Here is a 20170-nt window from a genome sequence, read left to right on the forward strand (position 1 = left end):
TTTGCACGGTTCCCAAACAGACCTTGAGAAAAACAGGTCCTAACCGCACTCCCACACACTCTAAATAAATAAATGGGCAGGTAACACTGTTCAATTACTTTAGAACCGGAAATGACATTCACTTGTTAAATACTGAGAGGAAATGTTTTAACATAGAAAACCCACATGTTTTAACATAGAAAAGCCACTTCTCAAAGAGATTCTGCCTCACATTGTGCTTCTGGGAAAAGACTTGCAGGCAGCTTCAGACTCACAGAGCCTGAAGACTCTGTGAAAGGAAACAGCAGCTGAAAACTCTGTGAGAGGAGAGAGATCTAAGATGCTGAGAGTACAGAGCACCTTCAGCATTTTTCCATCAGCTCTTGAGAAGCAGATGGCCATTCCCTAGTTGAGGGGTAGAAAGGAAAATAGTTTTAAAGAGGAAGCCCCTTTTCGTGCTATCCTTGGACTTCTCTCCCCGTGTTTTTCATCCCGCTCGTGATGTTTAATGCCCGCATGTGTAAAACACGGTGCTTGGCTCAACCTCCCGGCCCGGAGCGCCCGCTGCGCCGCCCGGGGCGGGGAGGGAGGCGGCGGCTCGGGAGGGAGCCCGGCCCCAAGGCCAGGCCCGGCCCCCGCCGCCCGCACCTGCCTCCCCGCGGCCGGGCCGGCCCCGCCGCCCGCCCCGCGCCGCGAGCTGCTGCCGGAGCCGGCGCCCGCCATGGGCCCGGGCCGCGAGGGGATGCGCTGCATCAAGATCCTGCTCTTCATCTTCAACCTGACCTTCTGGGTGAGCGCCGCGCGCGGGGCGGGCGGGCCCCGCGGGACGAGACCCTGCCCGCCGTGGGGACGAACCCTGCCCGCTGTGGGGACGAGCCCTGTCCACTGTGGGTATGAGCCCCTGCCCGCCGTGGGGACGAGCCCTGCCCGTTGTGCGGGACAAGCCCTGCCCGTTATGCTGGACGAGCCCTGCCGGCCGTGCGGGTGCCTGGTGCCACCCCAGCAGCGCGGGGTCCCGCGGCGCTGCCCCGGCCCGAGGAGCTCTGCGGAGCCCGCGGAGGAGCGCGCCCTGATGGGCTGCAAGAGTGCCCTGCCGGTACTGCCCACATCCACTCTCTTTTACAGAGATGCATCTCTTAGGAGGACACACACTTGATATAAGACAGCACCAAGCAGAGTCCACCTCTTTCTTATAATCATTTAAAGCAGTGACTGCTTTAACTATAACTTTTCAAATGGCAGGAGGCCGTTAGGGGACTCTTGGTATCCCCAGCAGCATGTTGCAGTGGAGCATCGTTTCACACCATCAAGTTCCTGTCAAACAGTGAGCCACCAGCTCCTGCTTTTAGCAACTCGCCCTGAGAGGCGAAGTCCTTGCATACACTGAGGTGCTGAGCCCTGCTCTCGGGTGCCGCTGAAACAGCGTGCTGCTGCTCTAGTGGGTGCTGCTTGGGCAGGGGGTTTGGGCCAGATGATTTCCAGAGGTCACTTCAAACCCATTCTGTGATTCTATTTATTGCAACACCCTCTTGAGATAAGAGAATGTTATGCCCACTTATAACACCTTCTTAACAGTCACAGTGCCATAGCACTGTTTAATTCATTCTACCTTTCTTCGTTCTTTCACTTTTCCCCACACTGCCTGTTTCACATTAGAAACTGTGAACTTCTCAGTTTCGCATTAGAAGATAATCAGAAATGTGCTGTGAGGGAGGGGTTTAATGCCTTTTTTCCCATCTGATTATCTGTTCTTTAAAAAAAAAAAAAAAGTCGTAACATATTCCTGTTCAGCCTCTTTGGAGCAGGCAGTTTTGGGACTTTGTCTCCTTTATGGTTTAAACGCGGTTAAAACAAATGCTTTCCCCTTTTGGTGACAGCACTGCAAGCTCCAAGCACACAGTGTTGCTGCTTGTTCGAGCTCTGTGAGCAGAGTGGTGTTGCTCAGCTGCAGCTGCAAGTCAGCGGGAGAAGGACAAAGCTTGGCGTTATGTTGCTTCACAGAAGTGACAATTGCTGTGTTTTGTTATCTCTAGTTACACTGACAAGGAAGAAACTCCTCAGTTGGATTCGAGCATTCATTTCAAACATGTCCAAGCTACTGGAGTCACACAGAAGTCTGGCTAATGTGCTCTGACAGTCCCAAGGCTGAGTCCCCGCTCGCAGAGCCATGATTGGGCTCAGAGGGACTCGGCTTCTCTGAGCCACAGCTCAATTCGTTTCTCGGTTCTGGTGAGGAAAGCTGTGACCCTGAACTGCTCAACTCCCTGCTTTCCTGCCTTCTTTGATTGTTGTACCTATGCTAGCTAAATCAAGTGCAGGGAAATGCAGAACAGACTCGAGAAAACAACAATGACAAAAAGCAGCAAGTTGCTAAGGATGTGGCAAGCAAGTATTTTGTGAACCTCATACCAGCTGGGCAGTGGCTGCAGAATTAGGCTCTGGGCCTCCAGCAGTGGAGCTGGAGAGCACTGTGCCTGCCATGCACGGTGCTTAAACTGTCTGCCAGCACACACACACACGGCCTGGTAGCTTCATAGATGTGCCCAGCACATGACGGGCTTTAGATCATTGGCTACAGATGTTTCCCCTCATCTCCTTTTTGTTCTAGACTTGTTTGCATTTAAGGGAAGTCTTCCTTGCATTTGACAGCACCAGTCACTTCTTTGTCAGACATTTCTGTGACCTAAGGTACTCTACACTCTAATCCTTTTAAATTATATTTCTGATAGTGATTCCCACAGTGATTTATAGAAAAAATATCCTGTCGTAATTAGTCAAACATGCCTAACTTCTCTAAGAGCAATACAGACCTCTCCCTTCTTTCTGGATAAGCCTCTAATCAGAACCTTTCTCACAATCCAACAGCAGCAGCAATTTTGAAATGGCCCAACTGTCACCTATGGTTTAGTATGGTGATGAGTTAAGATGTCCAGCTGGCGCCTCCGCATCACCCATCTCATGACTTGGAGCTGAAACAGTAATGCATTCAGGGGAGGAGGCACTGCTCAGCCCAAAAGCCTGCTATTTAGCCCTAGAATAACAATGGAGGTTGGAAAAAGTCAGTGGAATTACTTCTGTCCTAAAATTTTTGTGTGTCAAGCCAGTAGGGCTCAACTACTGGGCAGGCAGCACTTCATCGGACAGGGGTTTCACTAGAGAACATTGTCTTCAATCCAGGCTCTATAATATGAATTCAGTTATTCAAATAAGAGTAAGAGGTCCCTGAATTTTCTGTTGGCACAGTCCTTAGCTGTCAGGCTTCAAGAATGTAAAGGTTCCAGTGAGCTTCTTTGATGCCCTCCAGCATCACAAAATGTGTATTTATTTTCCAGGCGGCAGGACTGGCTGTCATTGCCTTTGGTCTGTGGCTGCGGTTTGGTGGGGTTATGGCAGAGTTTGCTTCAGACAAAAGATCCCCGGAGTATTTCTTCATGGGTAAGTCACAGTGCCTGTGTTGGCAACAGCCACCAGACCTGCTTTCATTCCGGGGCCCACAACACACACCACACATTCGATTAAGTGAAGGCCAACAAATCCCGAGTTGAACAGCACAGAAGTGGGCATTGTAGCCCCGTGTGGCACAATTTCTCTTCTTGGCATCAGCTTCCTCAGACCTCGTGGAACTCTTCTCTCAGCCAGTCCTTACATAGGATTTCACAGGCGAATTGTTGTGATCCTGTTGGAATAGCAGTGGAGAGCAGTGTGAGACAGGGCTCACCAATACACTCCTCCCGAGCTCCTGTGCAGCTGCTGGCCAGCAGGACAATGGTGGCAGTGTCACTGCTCAGTGCTTCCACTGCCAGCACCACAGTTAGACTTGTGCTCATCAGTTCTCCCTGTGTCTGCACACAGAGGCCCTCAGTGTGGGTTTGAGAATCAGAGCAAACCCTTCCATTGTTGAAAAGTAAAACTGCGCTGCTCAGTCATCCCAGGAACTGTTCAGCCAACCTAAGCAGGAATTGGCCAGCTCCCCTAGTCCAGAGAGCTGGGGGTGTTGGTCACATCTGATTTTAGGAATTTAAAATATTTTTCTTCCCCCTAGGAATTCTAGTTGGGTTTTCTGAAAATGCCACCTGTTACATGTCAGTTAGTATCTTTAAATAGCAATTATCTTCGACTGCCAGCAACTGCATCGCTCCATCCATTGGCAATCGCAACTTCTCCTTTACATTATAAGACTCAGGATTTTTCTGTTTTAACGTATTGCCCCTCAGGATGAACTCCCCAAATAAAATCCAATTTATACATTCATTTTTGCCATCTACATATGCCAAGTGTTAATGAATCCTGTCCTGCTTTGTCCATCAAGCTACCCTGACAGAGGAGCAGCTGGAGAGCTCCAGGCAAAGAGACAATCTTGGCTGCAAACATGAAAGGATTAAAGACATTACCGGAGGCACTGAGAGTTTGCTATAAATCAATTGTGAGCCAGAGTGTCCTATAGTAGTCAACTACCCATCACAGGACTATTAGCTAGGCTGTGAAGTTACTTTAAATATCCCCTTTTTCTTTATGGAGACCTTGGCTCTTGGTACACCTCAGTTCTAAAGCACTTTTGTTACATGCAACAGGGTCAGAACATTTAGCAAACTGCACAATCCTGTGGGAAAAGACAGGTAGATTATTATGTCCAGCAAAGCTTCTGTGGGAACTTAGGAGGCAGAATAAAACCATTTGGGTAGAAATTTAGCAGGGACATCCAGGTTACTGTAAAATACCTTGTGGCATCTTTATTGATTCAGAGCGAGGATATGTGGTTTATCTGTTCTCTTTTCTCTGAGCTGCTGCTTTAGTTGTACGTTGGACCACAGCTTCATCTCCAGATCCAGTTTATGCCTGGTGAATTCCCTGTGCCATGTCTTGGAACTCTTCCCTGCTTCATGTTCTTATGTTTGACACGGAAGTTTCAACAAGACAGCGCGGTGTTCTGGCCTTCACAATCATTGTTGACCATAAAGGAATAGATCCTGTGGTTCGAATAAGCCCATAGGTGTTTCACAGTTTTGCAGGGTAGATTGTAATGCTGGGTAAATAAGATTTTCTTGGGTCCTATGTATTTAGATCTCCGAAAGATTTAATCTGCTTCAGTCCTGAATAAGAATTACAAAAGCTATTCAGAGATGTTCATTCTAGGAAGCCTTGGGAAATGTTCTTGTAAATGGCATGGTTATATGCCATGCCATTCAATTATTGTTGGGCTAGTTTTCACAGGTATTTATAGAGCTGTATGCTGTACTATGTTACCACCATCAGAGGAAGTGCTAAAGAATGGGACATAAATATGATGAAAGCTTTTTTGAATTTGCACTCTTGGCTAAACTCTACAGCAGATTTTGGCTCTCTCATAATAGGCAATGTGCTCTGAGTGGAGCATGCTTGTAAAAGAAAAACAAAACAAAACAAAAGCCTGCTCCCCTTCATTACTAATCACACTAAATGCTGCTGTGACTCCTGTGTGATGGGGCAGCCAGTGCTGTCAGAAATGTGAGGCTGTTCATGACCTCTGACTACAGCTGTGGTACAGGAGCTGTGACAAGTTCAGTGCCAATGTTTCTTTTTGCAGCAGACAAAGCTACACTTGACAGTCGTGCTCAAATTCTTTAACTCTGGAGAATCCAGGTCTGAGTCTCCCTTGACATTGTGCATTGGGCCCTTCTCAAGGAGCTTCTAGGAATCTTGTTTATTCAACAGTGGGTGTTTTTTCTGTATCAGCCATTCTGGGTGACAGCCAGGATTTTGCATAGCAATTCTTAATATAGAATAAGTCTGCGATACACAAGCAACAGCTGCCCGGAGGGCTGAAAGAGAAAGCAGATCATCAGTATGACTTGGAGATACAAACACATGTTCATACATTTCAAAACAGTTCTATGGCTCTGTTTCACTGAACTCTGTAGCTGCTTTATGATAACTCATGCTCCTGTGACGAGATCAGCTCAAATGTAGTGTTTGGAGAAACCTTCAGCTACATTCAGAGTTTGCTTTGTAGGCAGAAGCACTGTGTAGGATTACCATCTTGCAGATAACATCTCCTTTTCTTGATTTCAAAGAACAGCACATTTTGCTCTCATACTTGAATCGACCTGCCAGCTATATCCAACTGGTTTCTTTCCTGTGCTTCCTTCTTGTGCTTTTTCCCCTCTCTGGACCTGAAAAATTGTTCTAGTTAAAAATAATCAATAATTACATCCTTGCATTTTCCAGTAGCCAGAATAAGTGTCCCCAAACAGCCTTGTCCCTTACCAGCAGCACATCTGTCTGTCTGTCCCCTGGAATAGTTTTTACTACAATTTACCAACCAAGCCTGTTCATCTTTTCCAGCCACTGAAATGTCTTCCTGAGAACTCGCATGCAGCAGTGCCAAGGTCAAGCACGTCTGTGTCGTTAGCTTTCTGTTGCTTGTGGTTTTGTGTTCAGTGATCTGTACTCCTCACTGCAGTTAGTTTTAAAACTTTTAAGTGTGGAACAGGAACCCTTTGTCCCATACAGTCTCCCACTGCTCTACTAAATGTATCAATGCTGGAGCTGAAGATGAGTTTCCAACAGCAGGCAAGGAGCAGCCTCCTAAAATTTTCTCCCTGTAGCCCCTCAGCTTTTGAAGATCCCGCTGTATTGGGAGATATAACAGTGTTTGTATATTGGAACATCTCTTTTTTTTTTTTGGAACATCTCCTTTACTAGTCCTGATCTTAAATTTGAGAATACACGAAGTACACAGAGTATCTGCTGAATGAAAGTTCAGCATTTGTGAGGAACAAAATGAATGCAGGGACTTTTTAAGGAACAGTTCAAGATACTGCTTCTTCACTTTTTTTCATTTGATGGATGAGGATGAAATTCTGGTTTGGCTGCATGGAAAACACAAGGAAAAACTCTGTGAGTTCCTAATGTGAAGTGTTCCATCACTGCTGGTTACAGTAAACAATGAAATGTATGTACCCTGCAAGCCTCAGCCATGGAGAGTAACAAAAACTACTGAGTGTGAATGAATCAACCTAGGTGACTTTCTCCCAGCTGTCAGCACTGCAGCATTGCTTTTCCTGCACAGCCAGAGCTCACAGTGTTTCTCCTATGTTACGCTCTCTTTGCTCCAGTTCCCGGATTCAAGTTGTGGTCCAGGCATTTTTCAGGGACAGACTAATTGTGGGTAAAAGTTTCAGGATGGCTGTGACATTTTCCCTGAGACTCTGAGTCATCATTCTGGCTTTGAAAGGTGCACTTAGATGGTGGATGCCTTAGGATATGAAATCATGTCTGGACCTGAAAGATATTAGTATTTGTTTCTCCATAGTAATGGGTACCCACACAAGCAGGAATTTGCCAGCAGTTAAGTCCACATGAATTCTCTACAATTTTTCTCTTCCTGTGCCTGGTTCTGTTATAGGTCTGTTCATGTATCTTGGGTTCAAGCACTACACTCCCAGTCAGTAATATTTTCTCTCCAAGATCCATAGCCCCATAAATTCTATCAAATTTTAAAATAAGAGTTGTTGGCAGAGTAGCCTCTGTGCAGACATGCAATACCAGAAATACCATCAAGCAGTCCTGCCATCGTGTGTAGGACCTCGCAGAGACTTTTAGTTTGTACTTAAGAGTTAAGTAATGAAATAATCTGCCTTTCTTCTTCTGATCTTATGTGCAGATCCTTTCTTCTGCAGTTAAGGAAGGGAGGTATAGAAGAGACTGACAGTAATTTCCTTACTGTAGAAAAAAAAAAAAAAACCTGCTGCACTGGTAACAGTAAATAACAAACACCAAAAAAACCACCAACGAACCAATCAACAAAAAAAAACACTTCATCAGAAGCTGCTGATGTTGATCACAGTCCTCAGTTTCTGTGCTGGATCACATGACTTAGCAAGTAGCTCCTAAAAGCCAGTGTCCTGACTGAAAGAGTGTAAGGCAAGGCTTCCCCAAGTGAAAGTTCTAACAAAACAAGCTAATTAAACCAAGCAGAAAACTCTGTGCAGCTGTCTCTGATTGCTTTTCGTTTGCAATATGCTGAGAATCAGGAGGCATTTAATTTTCTAATGAGTCACTTAAACATGATAATACGTTTCAAACTATCCCCTTTGCCTGGTAAATTGTCTTCACCTTCCTCCCACCTCACTCTCTTGCTTTGCAGCTACCTAAAAAGCAGCCCGTTGCACAGAGCAACGTCAGCCGAACTGACGGTTATGCCATTTCCTTCTTTGGCTTCTGTAACTCACCCTTGTCTTCAGGCAGCTGCAGATCACCCTAGTGCCCTGTCTGTCCTGTTATTTTCCCCTCCTACATGTGTTTCTCATCTTTTCCAACCACGCTTTTGCGCTACTTGTTTCTTGGTGCTCAACTGAGGGTTTCAGAGCCTAAGTTCTTCTAGGGAGGGGCACATTTGCCTCAAAGATTTTAATTCACACACAACCTCAGGAAAATCTCTTCAAATCATGTCTGGGTTCTAGGACTTGTCATCGCTGTCTCTGGGTCCCTGATGCCAGGAACAGGGCTGCTTGTTTTCTTGGTGGAGTATGAACAGCCAGCGGTTTGTTCAGTGTTGGTTACCCAGCCCAAAAAAGGAAGGAGCAGAACTATTTAAAATGGAAAAAGTGACTGTAACAGCCAGGTAAACATGCAACCAACGTCAAATAAAGCCAGACAGAGGGACACTGTGCCTAAGGACACACACTACCCAAGTGCCATGGGACAAACTATTGAGCTAGTTGCATTTCCTTTCAGATTAGTTTTGCATGGACTTTCCTGTTACCTTAACATATCTTTCTAATCACTCTAAAGAATAAAGAGCAGATGTCTTGAAAGATTCATTCATCTTTTTTTTCTAAAATGGGGATAAAAAAGAAAGCGCCTTTTCATCGCTTAGGTATTTGGGGGTGAGAATGCCTTGCTCTGTGGGACTTGCATGCAGGTGCATTAAGTGTCCCCTGAGTTGCAGGCAGCTGCATGCATGGCAGGTCTCTGCCATCGGGTCCCACATTTGCCTTCTTTAATGTCATAGTAATGTAACTGTTCTCAGTATTGTGTCTTCACATGGTGTCTGTTTCTATTTCGGATGTGTGGTACAGAACATGATGGCAAAGAACTATAGAAACTACTAAGTTGTAAAACCTCCTTTCTTCTTGATTATCAGATACAAGAACACAGACAAGAAGATATAAGAGGAAAAATTTCGAACAGACCACACAAAATTCACTCCTTTCTACGTAGTACTCTTCTATTTTTGTTGCACAACAGGCTGCAGTAGACAGTCTTCTCAAAATTTTCCAGATAAAAAAAGCTCTGTACCTTGACCTGACTTGCACCCTTCTCTTCTCTGTGCTGAGCTTTGTGCAGAGCTTCTGGCTAACACATGTGTTCCACTTTGTGAGTAAGCGTCGTTATTGTTTCTTTCTGCTGTGCAGTGGATGCCAAATTGGAGACCATGGCAGGGCTTTGTATTTTACAGTGGAAGCAGTTAGGAACAGGAGATGATTAAGGCTTTGCTTTCCATCCTGTTTTTTTTTTTTTCTTCTTTCCCCCCTCTTTTTTTTTAAAGGAACAGGATCTAGTGAAGCTTAGTTACTTTTGACATATGATACTATCCCATAGCAATGAATGAGATTAACATCATCCAACTTGTGGACCTCTCTAATTCTTTGCTCATTTTAACTGCTATGATTTGATTGCCACTGGTGGACAGTGTTTCTAGGTAAAACTGTGCCATAAAAACTACCATCCTCATCCTTTTCTTCTTTCCTTTTAGAGAATCTCACTTTTCATTTTAAGTCTATTCCTATTACAGAATTTCAGGTGAAACTTCCTCATGCTTCTTACAGTTGGTGTATTTCTCTATTGCTACTTACATCCTCATAGAAAAAGGAATTCTAGCTTCTGTCTTAGATACTGAAACATACAGGATGTTTCTGAATCTGTTCTTCGGATATCCTTCCAGTAAAGCATGTTCCAGCTGAGCATACCTGGATCTTGGGACTAGGAATCTTCAGTGCAAACTGAGAAGTCAACTGCTCCTTTTAATTTTTTTTTCAAGCAACTCTTGAAGTGTCTCCTTCCTGTGTGAAAGGTTATGTGTGTGTGTGTACATATAGTAGTTATTTATAAACACCATTAGCTTTGTGGATTTTTTTAAGCGTCCTCAGTATTTTCCAGCTAGAAATAGCTCTGTGAGAGTATCAGGCACTACTAGTCCTAGGCTGAGAAGGGACAGACTCTGGAATGAACTCTCCTGAATAGATGGAAGGAGGTGCTTTTAAACTTTTGGCTAGCAAACTACGAGTCCAGGATACACAGCAAGTTCTGCTTTGTTTAGTGAGTGGTGTGAAAAGATCTTCCTGTAACACGCCTTAAAAGGGAAGTTCTGATTGAAGTAGAGGTTTAGCTATGAGTCATGCAAGTGAAATGCCAGCTCTGTCTCTCAGACAAGTAAATTCAAATTCCTGAAAGTGGTCTTACCCCTGAGCCTCAAAGAACTTTGTCTTCTCTGGCTAGAAGCAATAAAAAGGAATGGGAAATTTCTTTCAGAAAAAAATCTTTTTAACAGAAGAGTCTCTTTCTCTCATGTTGCATAATAAGTAATTACAGGGATGGAGTAGGAAGCAACTGGTGATACCCAGTGGCTGCACAGTGACTACACAATAAATGGCCAGGAAGAAACTTGATTTCTTCAAGCAAGCGGCAGCTGTGAGGAAGTCCACAGTCATGATGATAAGCTCTGGGCAAGTTAATATAATTTTCTATGCATATATGTAGCTAGATCCTCTATACTTGCATATTTATAATTTGCTTGTTTTTTCATTTTCTTAGCAATCATTGAAAACTGTCATTTGTAGGGTTTTCTAGATTGGACATGACCTGTTAGCAGTTCTGTTAACTCTAAATCTTTGGGTCAGAATAAAAAATAATATTTTAAACAAAGTATTTGAAAATACTGAACGTTCTCATGAGAAATTTGTGTGGTCAAATCTGAGAGTGGGACTTGCTGTGCATGCTAGTGTGCACAGTCTGTAGTGCCACTGTCCCCTCATGGCTTGGGAGGGAAATGCAGGGAATTTTTCTAGCAGTAGAAAGGCTTGGCAAGACTCTGTGTCCTTGGAATTGCCCACAAAAGACAAAGAGCAAAATTAAAATACACTGCACAGAACCTGTGATACTTTGGCTGGCACTGCACCCAGAGACAGTGCACAAACAGTTCTTGTGGTCTGGTGGAAGCTGATGCCACATGCAAAGATGTGTATTGCATAAGAATAGATGAAGCAGTATACATTTACAACTTAGGAAAGAAGAATTTCATGCTCTAGTTTCCTTTTGTCCTGGAAAGAGATGATACTAAGGTAATGCTGGACTTGTGTATTTGCAGCAGCATTAGGGTGCCAGACATGAGTGTTATTTCCCTTATCCCTACAGTCTCTGTTCTGCCTAGTTCGGAACAAAACTAGGGTTGCAGATGTGCAGGGGCATACTCCTAACTTCCATGTTCTGTATTTGTTTCAGGCCTGGCCTTTGCTGGCAGTCTTATACCCAGATATCTTCATTATACTCTTAATGCATTTAATCTGATGATTTTTGGACTTTTATCATGAAATTTCTCTACACTCACACAACCCATTTGGCCAGAAGCCTCAAATCCTTTCAGCAACACAGTCCCAGGAAGAAGTTGGCTAAGATTTGTTTGGTACTGCTGCCATGTAGCTTACTAAACTGTCCCTGTACAGCATTACAGCACATTTTCAGCTCTGGTTTCAAAATATAAATAAGTCCTCTAGCAGCAGTGTTCGATTTTCTTGCCTTATATGCCTCACTGAGGAGTTAGAGTAGTTTTGAATGGTTTGGAGTATGTGCTTCCTGGACTGAGTTGCTCTTGGGACAAGAAACTTGAGAGGTGGAAGTCTTCTCATTTGTCTTCATGAGGTTTCCCAAGAATTCTGAAGAAATCACTGGCTGCTATTTTGGCGAGAGCCACATTTCTGTGTATCGCAATAGTCTTCCTTAGAGGTAGACTCAGTTGTTGTTTTGGATGCAAATGTGTGGATTTGACAAGATAGAGAGCAGACATTGGGAAGAGAAATCTGCTTAAATTCCTGTCTGAATCTGATTTTCCATAGGACTCTATGTATTGGTGGGAGCAGGGGCTCTGATGACCACAGTTGGATTATTTGGATGCTGCGGAGCATCGCGGGAATCTCAATGTTTACTTGGAGCAGTAAGTAAAAGGTTTTAAGGGCCTTATCTGTGCCAGAAGATCATGCATAAACATATATTTTGTGTTATTAGTGGAAAGATCTTTGCTGCCAATGATCTGAAAAGTCTCATGACCTTTTAATGGCTAATTTAACATCTGAAACTACCATGAAAGTCACTTCTTTTTCAACTCTGTTTCCGTATTACAAGAATTCCAACTTGGCTTTCTTCTCATTGATCCTGCTTACCAGTTTTCTCTATCAGTTACTGAGTCTGCTGTTTAGGCCTGGACAAGGATGAGAGATTGACTGGCAGTCCACATAAAGTACACTGTGCAAAGTAAATTAACGTAAGGTTCTCTTCTCCCTCTGCAGTTTTTTGCTTGCTTATTGGTGATATTTGCTGCTGAGATCACTGCTGGAGTATTTACCTTTATAGGCAAGAAAGGGGTGAGTAACAGTCTACTTCTATTGTAAGTACTGGTTTCCTATGACCAACTGCTCTACAGTCTGGGCCATGCACTGAAAAGCTTCCCAGAGACTTTTCCCAGGAAGATCCTCTGACATTCTTATCTCTAGTCAACAAAAAGCTTGTGTTCTCACAAGTCCCATTTCAAAATGAGATGCAGTTTTCACTCCCCATTTTAAAGGAAATCTACAGGTGCATTAAGCGTTATGTCCAAGAGAAACATCAAGCAGAACTGTATAAGGGGGCATAATTTGGGAATAGTGCAAATAATAGATCCAAGCAGTGAACTTCAATTAATGAGTATTTGACCAAACTGCGGAATACAGCATCTGTAGATTCTGCCTCATGTGGAGTCCCTCTGAATGCCATTGGGCCTCCAAAGCTCCCATATTTTCTATCATGTCTGCCTGAGTTTATACCAGAAATAATTTTCTGCACTGAAGGTTGATGACAAACTGAAAGTTTGCACTGGATTTCAGGTAAGACTTGTTTGCCTCTCACTTGAAAAGTCTGATTTCCACAGGTAATACAGGAAGCCCAGAAATTATATGAAGACATTTATGACGACTATATGAAAAATCCAGAAAAGGTCAATGGGACTATTTATCGCTACCACTCAGCTGTGAGTAGTCCTCCTGAGTTTAAATATCTTAAATATTTGCTGCTTCATAGTACCTTTTAAAATTCAGAATGCCACCCACTGAGATATAAAAGAATAGAATACAGAGGTGCTTAAACTGAAGCCAGAGTCTCATAACTGTGTTTCCTGATAGCTGTGACTGGGTTTCCAATCTCAAGTGATCTCTGCCTTTGAAAGTGAAAATGGCCAGGCGTTTGAATTTGAGCTAATGCTTCTAGTCTTTGTACAAAAGATGTGACTACTAAGGGTCTTTTGGCTTTTGAAGTCCAAGAATAAACACTCAAATACAGAGAGAAGTAGAAACATCAGAATCCATCTCTGCCTTTGTCAGAGAAAAAACTGTGTCCAGTGTCCCAGACCCTACAATGTTACCAATAATATTAATGGCAAATCCTATCACTAATGGCACAACACAGAGAAAGAACAAAAAGCACATAATAATGTGACTCAGCTGGGGCCACCCAGAAAGTTGATGTCTAACCCAGTTTAGGACCTGGGTAACTTCCTGAATCTCACTTGAGTTCCCTCTCTATCAACATTGCCTCCCACACAGATCAAGCCCCCCAAGTCCTTTGTTGCTCTTTACAGCATTCCCACATTCTTTATAACAAATATTTCACAACCTCGGACACTTCTGTCCTTCTCTCATGGCTGTTACTTCTGACCCCAAAAGGAATTCCAAGCATTTTGTAGGAGATACACAAACAGGAAAACAAACCCTCTAAAATGCTCTGATTTATCACCATCTCCAAACCTGCAAACCCAGCATTCTGTCCAAAAGCATACTCTGCTGCTCATCTCACATATCGCCCATTCTACGGCATGTGTTTTTTGAACTTTCTTTCTCTGTTTAAGAACCTCTATTTACTTGAAAGCCAGGAATCTGTACTTCCAAGTGCTTCATTGAGATATTATGATCAAAATCTCCTCTGGAAGATTTTGTCAATACATATTTGTTCATTGTGGCTTGTGACACTTGAAACTGATTTCTGAGACTTTTGTTCTGTGATTGGAACTGTGCCAAAGGCAGGACTGATACAGAGGATAAGTTTCAACTTGATCTACATTGTTTCCTTTTCTCAGTTATTTACTGTTGACAACTAACTCACTTTCAGTATGCAACAAGTCTATGGTTTCTCCCTTCTTCTGACTCTTTTCCCCCTCGCTTTCTCTTATATAGCTGCAATGCTGTGGTAAGGGTAGTACGGAACAACAAATGGGATTACCCTGTCCCGAAAACATCCAGATGCCAAAGGCAAGTGACCTCTGTTCCATTTTTTTCTAATGACTTTCCTATAGACATGTCATATTTTGAAAAACAATAAAACAATTCCCCTGGTGACAGGGAACAAGATACCGTAGATGGTGGCATCAGGATGACATGAGTTTTCTGGTCCTGCAAATTCTGTACCTTGCAAATTCCAGCACGGAAATTCCAAACGGAGTACGGTGAAGGTAAAAGGCAATTTGGAGGTCGTATTAAGCATGTCCAGCCTTCATTTCTCAAGCCTGCTCGTAGCCTCCTGTGGTAGGAGTGACAGTACTACATTATCTGAAAAACAAAATGGGACGGATAAAAGTCCTAAAGGAAATGCCCCATGGAAACTGAAATTTGGCAAATGACTGTCTTTGTCATGCTTAGGGACTCCTAACTGGAAGCTTTGTTGTTGTTGAAAAGGGTACAGTTGTTTTGATCTTTTTGGAATCTGCTTGTAGGCTCAGCATTAACCTGAAGGGCAAAACTTCTTGATTTAACATAGCCTGACAGAGAAGGGGTTTTAAATTTAGGGCAAACTGATTGTAAGATGACTTAAGCATGTCAGCCTGTACAGACAAGAGGTAAACAAGAAAACGTGAAAGTAGAAAAGAGAATATACCATGAAAATTGTCCAACAAAACACAAGGCATAGAAACAAGAATTAGGATAGTGATTCCAACAGCCTTTTTATATTCATCTGTTGCTTAGTGAGAAGAGTTGACAGAATAGGTTGCTGCATAATTTTCCAGGAATAAAAATATTTTAATTTTGTTTTTAATAGAATTGCCTTGTTGAAATCCAGAATGTAATTGATACTTATCTGCGTTTAGTTGGAATTGCTGGAATTGCAATTGCTGGCATCACAGTGAGTATAACCATGCTCTCTTTATCTAAATTTGAGCACAGAAACCTCTCCTTTATTTAAAGCTTTGTGGCAAATGTTTTGCAGCAGCTGATGAGATTCCTCAAAACTAAAGTTATTTTTTACCACTTTCAGTGTGTCCTCTCTCTGAGAATTGCTTATAACTGTGCAAACAAATCTGAGTGAATTCCAGTTTTACTGTTTCGTTTTGTGCCCCTAGATTCACTCCAGAATATCTACTGGTAATCTCATTTTGTTGTTGTTGTAATAGTAAGAAAGATGTGTGTACCTGGACTGAACTGAAAAGCAAAAAGCCACAGTAGCATCTTACCTATTCCAAAACAACTACTGTCTCTTTGAGATATCCATTCCTTAGATTTCATAATTCCCTCTCCAATTATCAGTTTTGTATGGATCTTGCTAAAGGAATGGAATATAAACTGCATAGTGTTAGAACAATATTTCTCACATAGATTTGCAGCACCTGGTTAAAGGTAGTTCATTTATCTAGTGATATCACCAAAGCACTTATCTTTCCTTATCTACAAATTCATATTGCCGTTTCCCCAAGATCTGCTCCTTAGTGTTGAAGCTGTGACCAATAGATGTCACCCTGCTGCAAGGATGTGGCAGGAGTGGGAAGTCTGTATCAAATGCAGTATTTAAGAGAGAGCCTTTTCCAAAGAGTTTGCCATGACTTCATTCAGATTCAGAAATCAGCAAGCGCATGGAGACCCTGAAGATTCAGAAATCAGGAAGAGCATGGAGTCCCTGAAGAACTGTAAAGTAATGAACCTCTAGCTGACCTGAGGAGCAGCAGGTTCATGGAGTGGGGTGGACACTTCAAAGTAGATGAAGGGTTTATGTATGGAGTGGGTAAAAAGGATTTAAATAAGCCTAGGTCACTTCAGGTGTGATTTGTATAATGTGATTCTGTACTCAAAAATACAAAGGAACACAAGTGAAACAAATTTCTGATAGTCTGGTCACTCCTCAAGGATACACTAGAAATATGGGCATCTGATCTATGCCTTCCCATCTTAGAGTAAAAGTTATGAAATTTTACCCTCTTTAACAGCAGAAACATGTCGCTGTATTTTTCTGTGAGTTTCTAACAAATGGAATATGGCTGGTCGGCTATCTCTTCTTTTTTAAGTGGGTATGTGGGGAGGGAGTGAGACTCATTAGCTTAACTGCATGTTAGTATTGACCATCTCCCATCAGCAGCAGTGAGGCCTCTAGAAGTAGCTGCTAACTCTGCTTTGGAGAATAAACCTGTGGCAAAAAGCATTTTTTGGAGACTCTGGCAACAGCCATTGTTCTGTTTTTAGCATTAGTTAATCATTTTTTAACATCCAGTTAACTGTTCCCTAACATGAATACAGTTTGGTATTTAATGTATGACCTTGCATAGTAACTGTTAAAAGCTTAGGCTTCTCTGCAGTACTGCAGTGCTCAACAGCAGTTCCACAGACTTGATTCCTCTGGAATGATTCTCTGCTCTTATTCAGAAGTGTTTATGCTGCTCCAGGTATAACCATTCTGGAATTCAGAACTTTTTGGTGCAGTACTCGGTGTAATGCCCACAGTCACAATTATTCTTGGCAATACAACTCATGTTAAGAATATTAATGTCTGGGAGCTGTTCCACTGGCCACAACATTTAGAATTTAGAACAAGTAAACCAGTGTGGGCAGATAAAATTTTGACTTTGAGTATCAGTGAAGCCTGTTTCGAGAAGCAGTTGCCTGCTATCCAGCAATGAGAGCCTTCAGATTGTTCTGATACAGAGACTGTTTTATAACTCTTTTGTAAGTGGATTCCTAAATTGCATTCCTTCTCTTCTAGATCTTTGGCATGATATTCAGCATGGTTCTCTGCTGTGCGATCCGTAATACAAGAGACATGATCTAAAATTCTCGCTGCACAACTATGTCCCAGGAGTCCCACACTAAACTTTACAAGAAGCGCTCTTCCTACCCAACTTAATAATTGTAATACATTTTATTTAGTGTTTTAACATACTGAAAAGAAAATATCCCATTAAGTGAGCCAAAAAAATGCATTAGTTATAAGAAAACTGAAATGAACCAAAAAAAAAAAGGGGGGAGTGTTTAAATGTTCTTTTTAATGAAAAAAATGGCATCTAAAACTAATTTGATTATTAATGTTTGTATATGTGCAATTAGGGGTTTACACATCTCTAGACACTATGTAAACACATATATATCTCTCCTTATAGATACATATGCACATAAGCAGTTATCTGTCTATTCAATACCTATTTAGGTAAATATGTGCATATGAAATACATGGTGTGTGCACATGTATGTAGGAATATTCTTCCCAGGCCTCACTGTGCAAGAGTGTGCACACATCCATAAGCTTACACAGCTTGAAACTCTTTCATATAGAACCCTTTTGCCAAAAATTAGTATAGAACAAATGCCTTTTTAAAAAAAATAAAACCCATGATCCATCTTGTAAGTATTTTTACCAAAGCCCAGAGGGAAAACAAAAAAACCTTTAAGGGCCTGCTCCTGCAATCCTGTATTCATGTACATAGTCCTGTTGACTTCAATGTCATGCATAGCCTGGATATTTTTTTTCTTTCTTTTTTTTTTTTTTTTGACTATAACCTTTATGCAGATGCAGAAATCTCTGGGGGAGAAAAAAATGCCCAAAGGTCTCCAACCTAAATGAAGAGGAGGGAAGAGGAGAAATACTGCCAAGATGCTCAGTCATTTATGAGCTATCACTGTGGAAAATGTGTTTAAGCTTCTCAGGCTAACCTGAGAGAATAAGTGAGTTAAAGGGGCCAATAATTTTTTTTTCAGATATGCCTTTATGCTGCAAGACTCTCTATATGGTAAATATGCTAGTGCAGGAGTGGGTTTGTATCCAGAAAAGCAGCAGCTTTGTCAGATAACCCGTGGAATCTGACTAACTGATCCAAGGCAGCCAGCTAAAGAGTGAAAATAGAGGGTTAATATCCTCTGTTTCTGCTTCTATGACTATCACAGCTTCCACGGGGCTCTTACCTCAGCCTCTCACCCTTTATTGTAGACGTAAAGGCAGAAAAGGTACGTAGGGCATTTTTACAGAGCCATAAAGTAAAATTTTGTACTGGCAGTTATGCATTGTATGAGGGATAAAAAAATACACTGTACTCTTGAAATACCTCAGGGCTTGTGTTTACATAGTTTGTTTTTTTAATATTTTTATTTTTCTAATTTTCATATTTATTCATATGAAAATGTCTTTTTAAAATAGCCTAAAAATATTCTCCCCAGGCGGAGAAAGTTAAGTACATTAAGGGCTCAAAATCTCTTTCGTTTTTGGCTTTTTCCAGATAATTCACCTTTTTAGGGAATTCATTTTTCCCAAGTAGATGTTTTCACAAAGAAAGGCCATGCTAGTAATGTCCACATAGCAGCTATGTCTCTCTCATTATTACTAAAACAGATTTCTGATGCAGTTGTGATTAGATTCTCTTATGTTCCATATTAAAACAATGGGCATGCTGTGGAAGAGTTTAACTAAATTATATATCTCAGTGAAATGGTTCATGACTTCTAACAGGACTGTGCATTTAAAAGTCATGGAATCTTCCAAGAAGGAAATGAGACTTCAGAAAATGTATCCATTCCAGTGCACACTGTTTGTATGGAATATATATCCCTTGAATTGTTCCTCTTTCCCCTTCCCAAAGAAACTCAAACTGCTATCACTTTTCTATTACTTGAGCATTGGAAAGTGTGCTGCTGTTTCATATTTCCTATTTAATTGACACTTCTTGCTTTCTTTTACATGGCTGTCCTTTCTCTTTGCAAATTGTTCAACCACAAACTTTGACTATCCAGTAATAACAGTGAGACAACTGTGCACTAAATGCAAGAGCAGCCAAGTATGCAGGAGAAACTGCCAAGTGCACAATTGGCAGCTGAAAGGGAGACAGTATATTGTGCACAAAAGAAGAGTTAGATTTGCATTCCTCTGTTCACAGGTGATGAGCCACAGATGTCATGCAAAGGTAGGGCCTGGGACTCTGCAAGCATCAGGCCAGGAAATTTGACCCTGATCAACCGCCTGCTCCTATGACAGTCTTAGGTGGGAAAATGACATTAGCAGCAAATCCTCGAAGGTCTCAAGCTGACACCAGGACTTAACTTCTCATAGCAGGTATCTACTGACTTAGCCAAAGCAATTCCTGGGTTCCAGAGACACTTGAGATTGTCCCTAAAACTGATTCTGCCCTATACAAGAAATGGGGTAGTGTTCAATTGGGCTTTCTCCCAGGGTGAGACTGATAGAAAGTAGAAACCTGTGGCGACAGTTGCACCTGCATCCTTTTTGCCATTCAGAGCAAGGCAGCTTTCCATGATGGCAGGAAAAAATAGGGTAATAGGCAGGCACACAGTTCAGGTTCCAAGATAACTGCCCTAAAAGGACAGATTTTTTTTGAAATAATGTTATCTCCTTCTCACAAACACACGGATCCCACATGTAGTAGGGTTAGTATTTTTTGAAACACGTCTATGCATACAACTAGGTTTTAACTCCTCAAACTTGAGGCATCAGAAAGTAATGAGATGACCAAAGGTTGCTTCTTGCTTACTCTTTCATGAGCAAGCTGGAATATGCCCATTCCTGCTTATGAGATACACTGAATACAAAGGCTGTTTGCAGAAACTTAATCTTGCTTCCCTGCTCCCTGGTTAGTGCTCCTCCCCCTCCAAAAATAAACAAAAAAGCCCCACACATCTAAGTGCCTTTTGAAAACAGGGGAAAATGG

General features: G+C 42.2%; 1 protein-coding gene across 1 annotated transcript; it reads left to right on the plus strand.

The window, feature by feature from the left end:
• Positions 1 to 647: 647 nt before the first annotated feature.
• On the plus strand, positions 648 to 17862 carry TSPAN2 (tetraspanin 2). The gene is made up of 8 exons (XM_088526851.1): positions 648 to 769; positions 3312 to 3414; positions 12072 to 12169; positions 12522 to 12596; positions 13139 to 13237; positions 14436 to 14510; positions 15295 to 15378; positions 17224 to 17862. Exons 1-8 carry the CDS (start codon positions 701 to 703, stop codon positions 17287 to 17289), a joined length of 669 nt encoding a protein of 222 aa, XP_088382977.1. The 5' UTR covers positions 648 to 700; the 3' UTR covers positions 17290 to 17862.
• The last annotated feature ends 2308 nt before the right edge of the window (positions 17863 to 20170 follow it).

Source organism: Tinamus guttatus, unplaced genomic scaffold (genome assembly GCF_059628265.1).
Source record: "Tinamus guttatus ecotype Peru unplaced genomic scaffold, ASM5962826v1 Tinamus_guttatus_pri_ptg000259l, whole genome shotgun sequence".
Lineage (NCBI taxonomy): Eukaryota > Metazoa > Chordata > Aves > Tinamiformes > Tinamidae > Tinamus > Tinamus guttatus.

Excerpts from the sequence above, each read along its gene's own strand:
- TSPAN2 (XM_088526851.1), top strand. The coding sequence starts at position 701 with ATGGGCCCGGGCCGCGAGGGGATGCGCTGCATCAAGATCCTGCTCTTC. Across the intron at positions 12,597-13,138 it reads CCTTTATAGGCAAGAAAGGG|GTAATACAGGAAGCCCAGAA; the intron begins GTGAGTAACAGT and ends TGATTTCCACAG. Across the intron at positions 14,511-15,294 it reads AAAACATCCAGATGCCAAAG|AATTGCCTTGTTGAAATCCA; the intron begins GCAAGTGACCTC and ends TGTTTTTAATAG.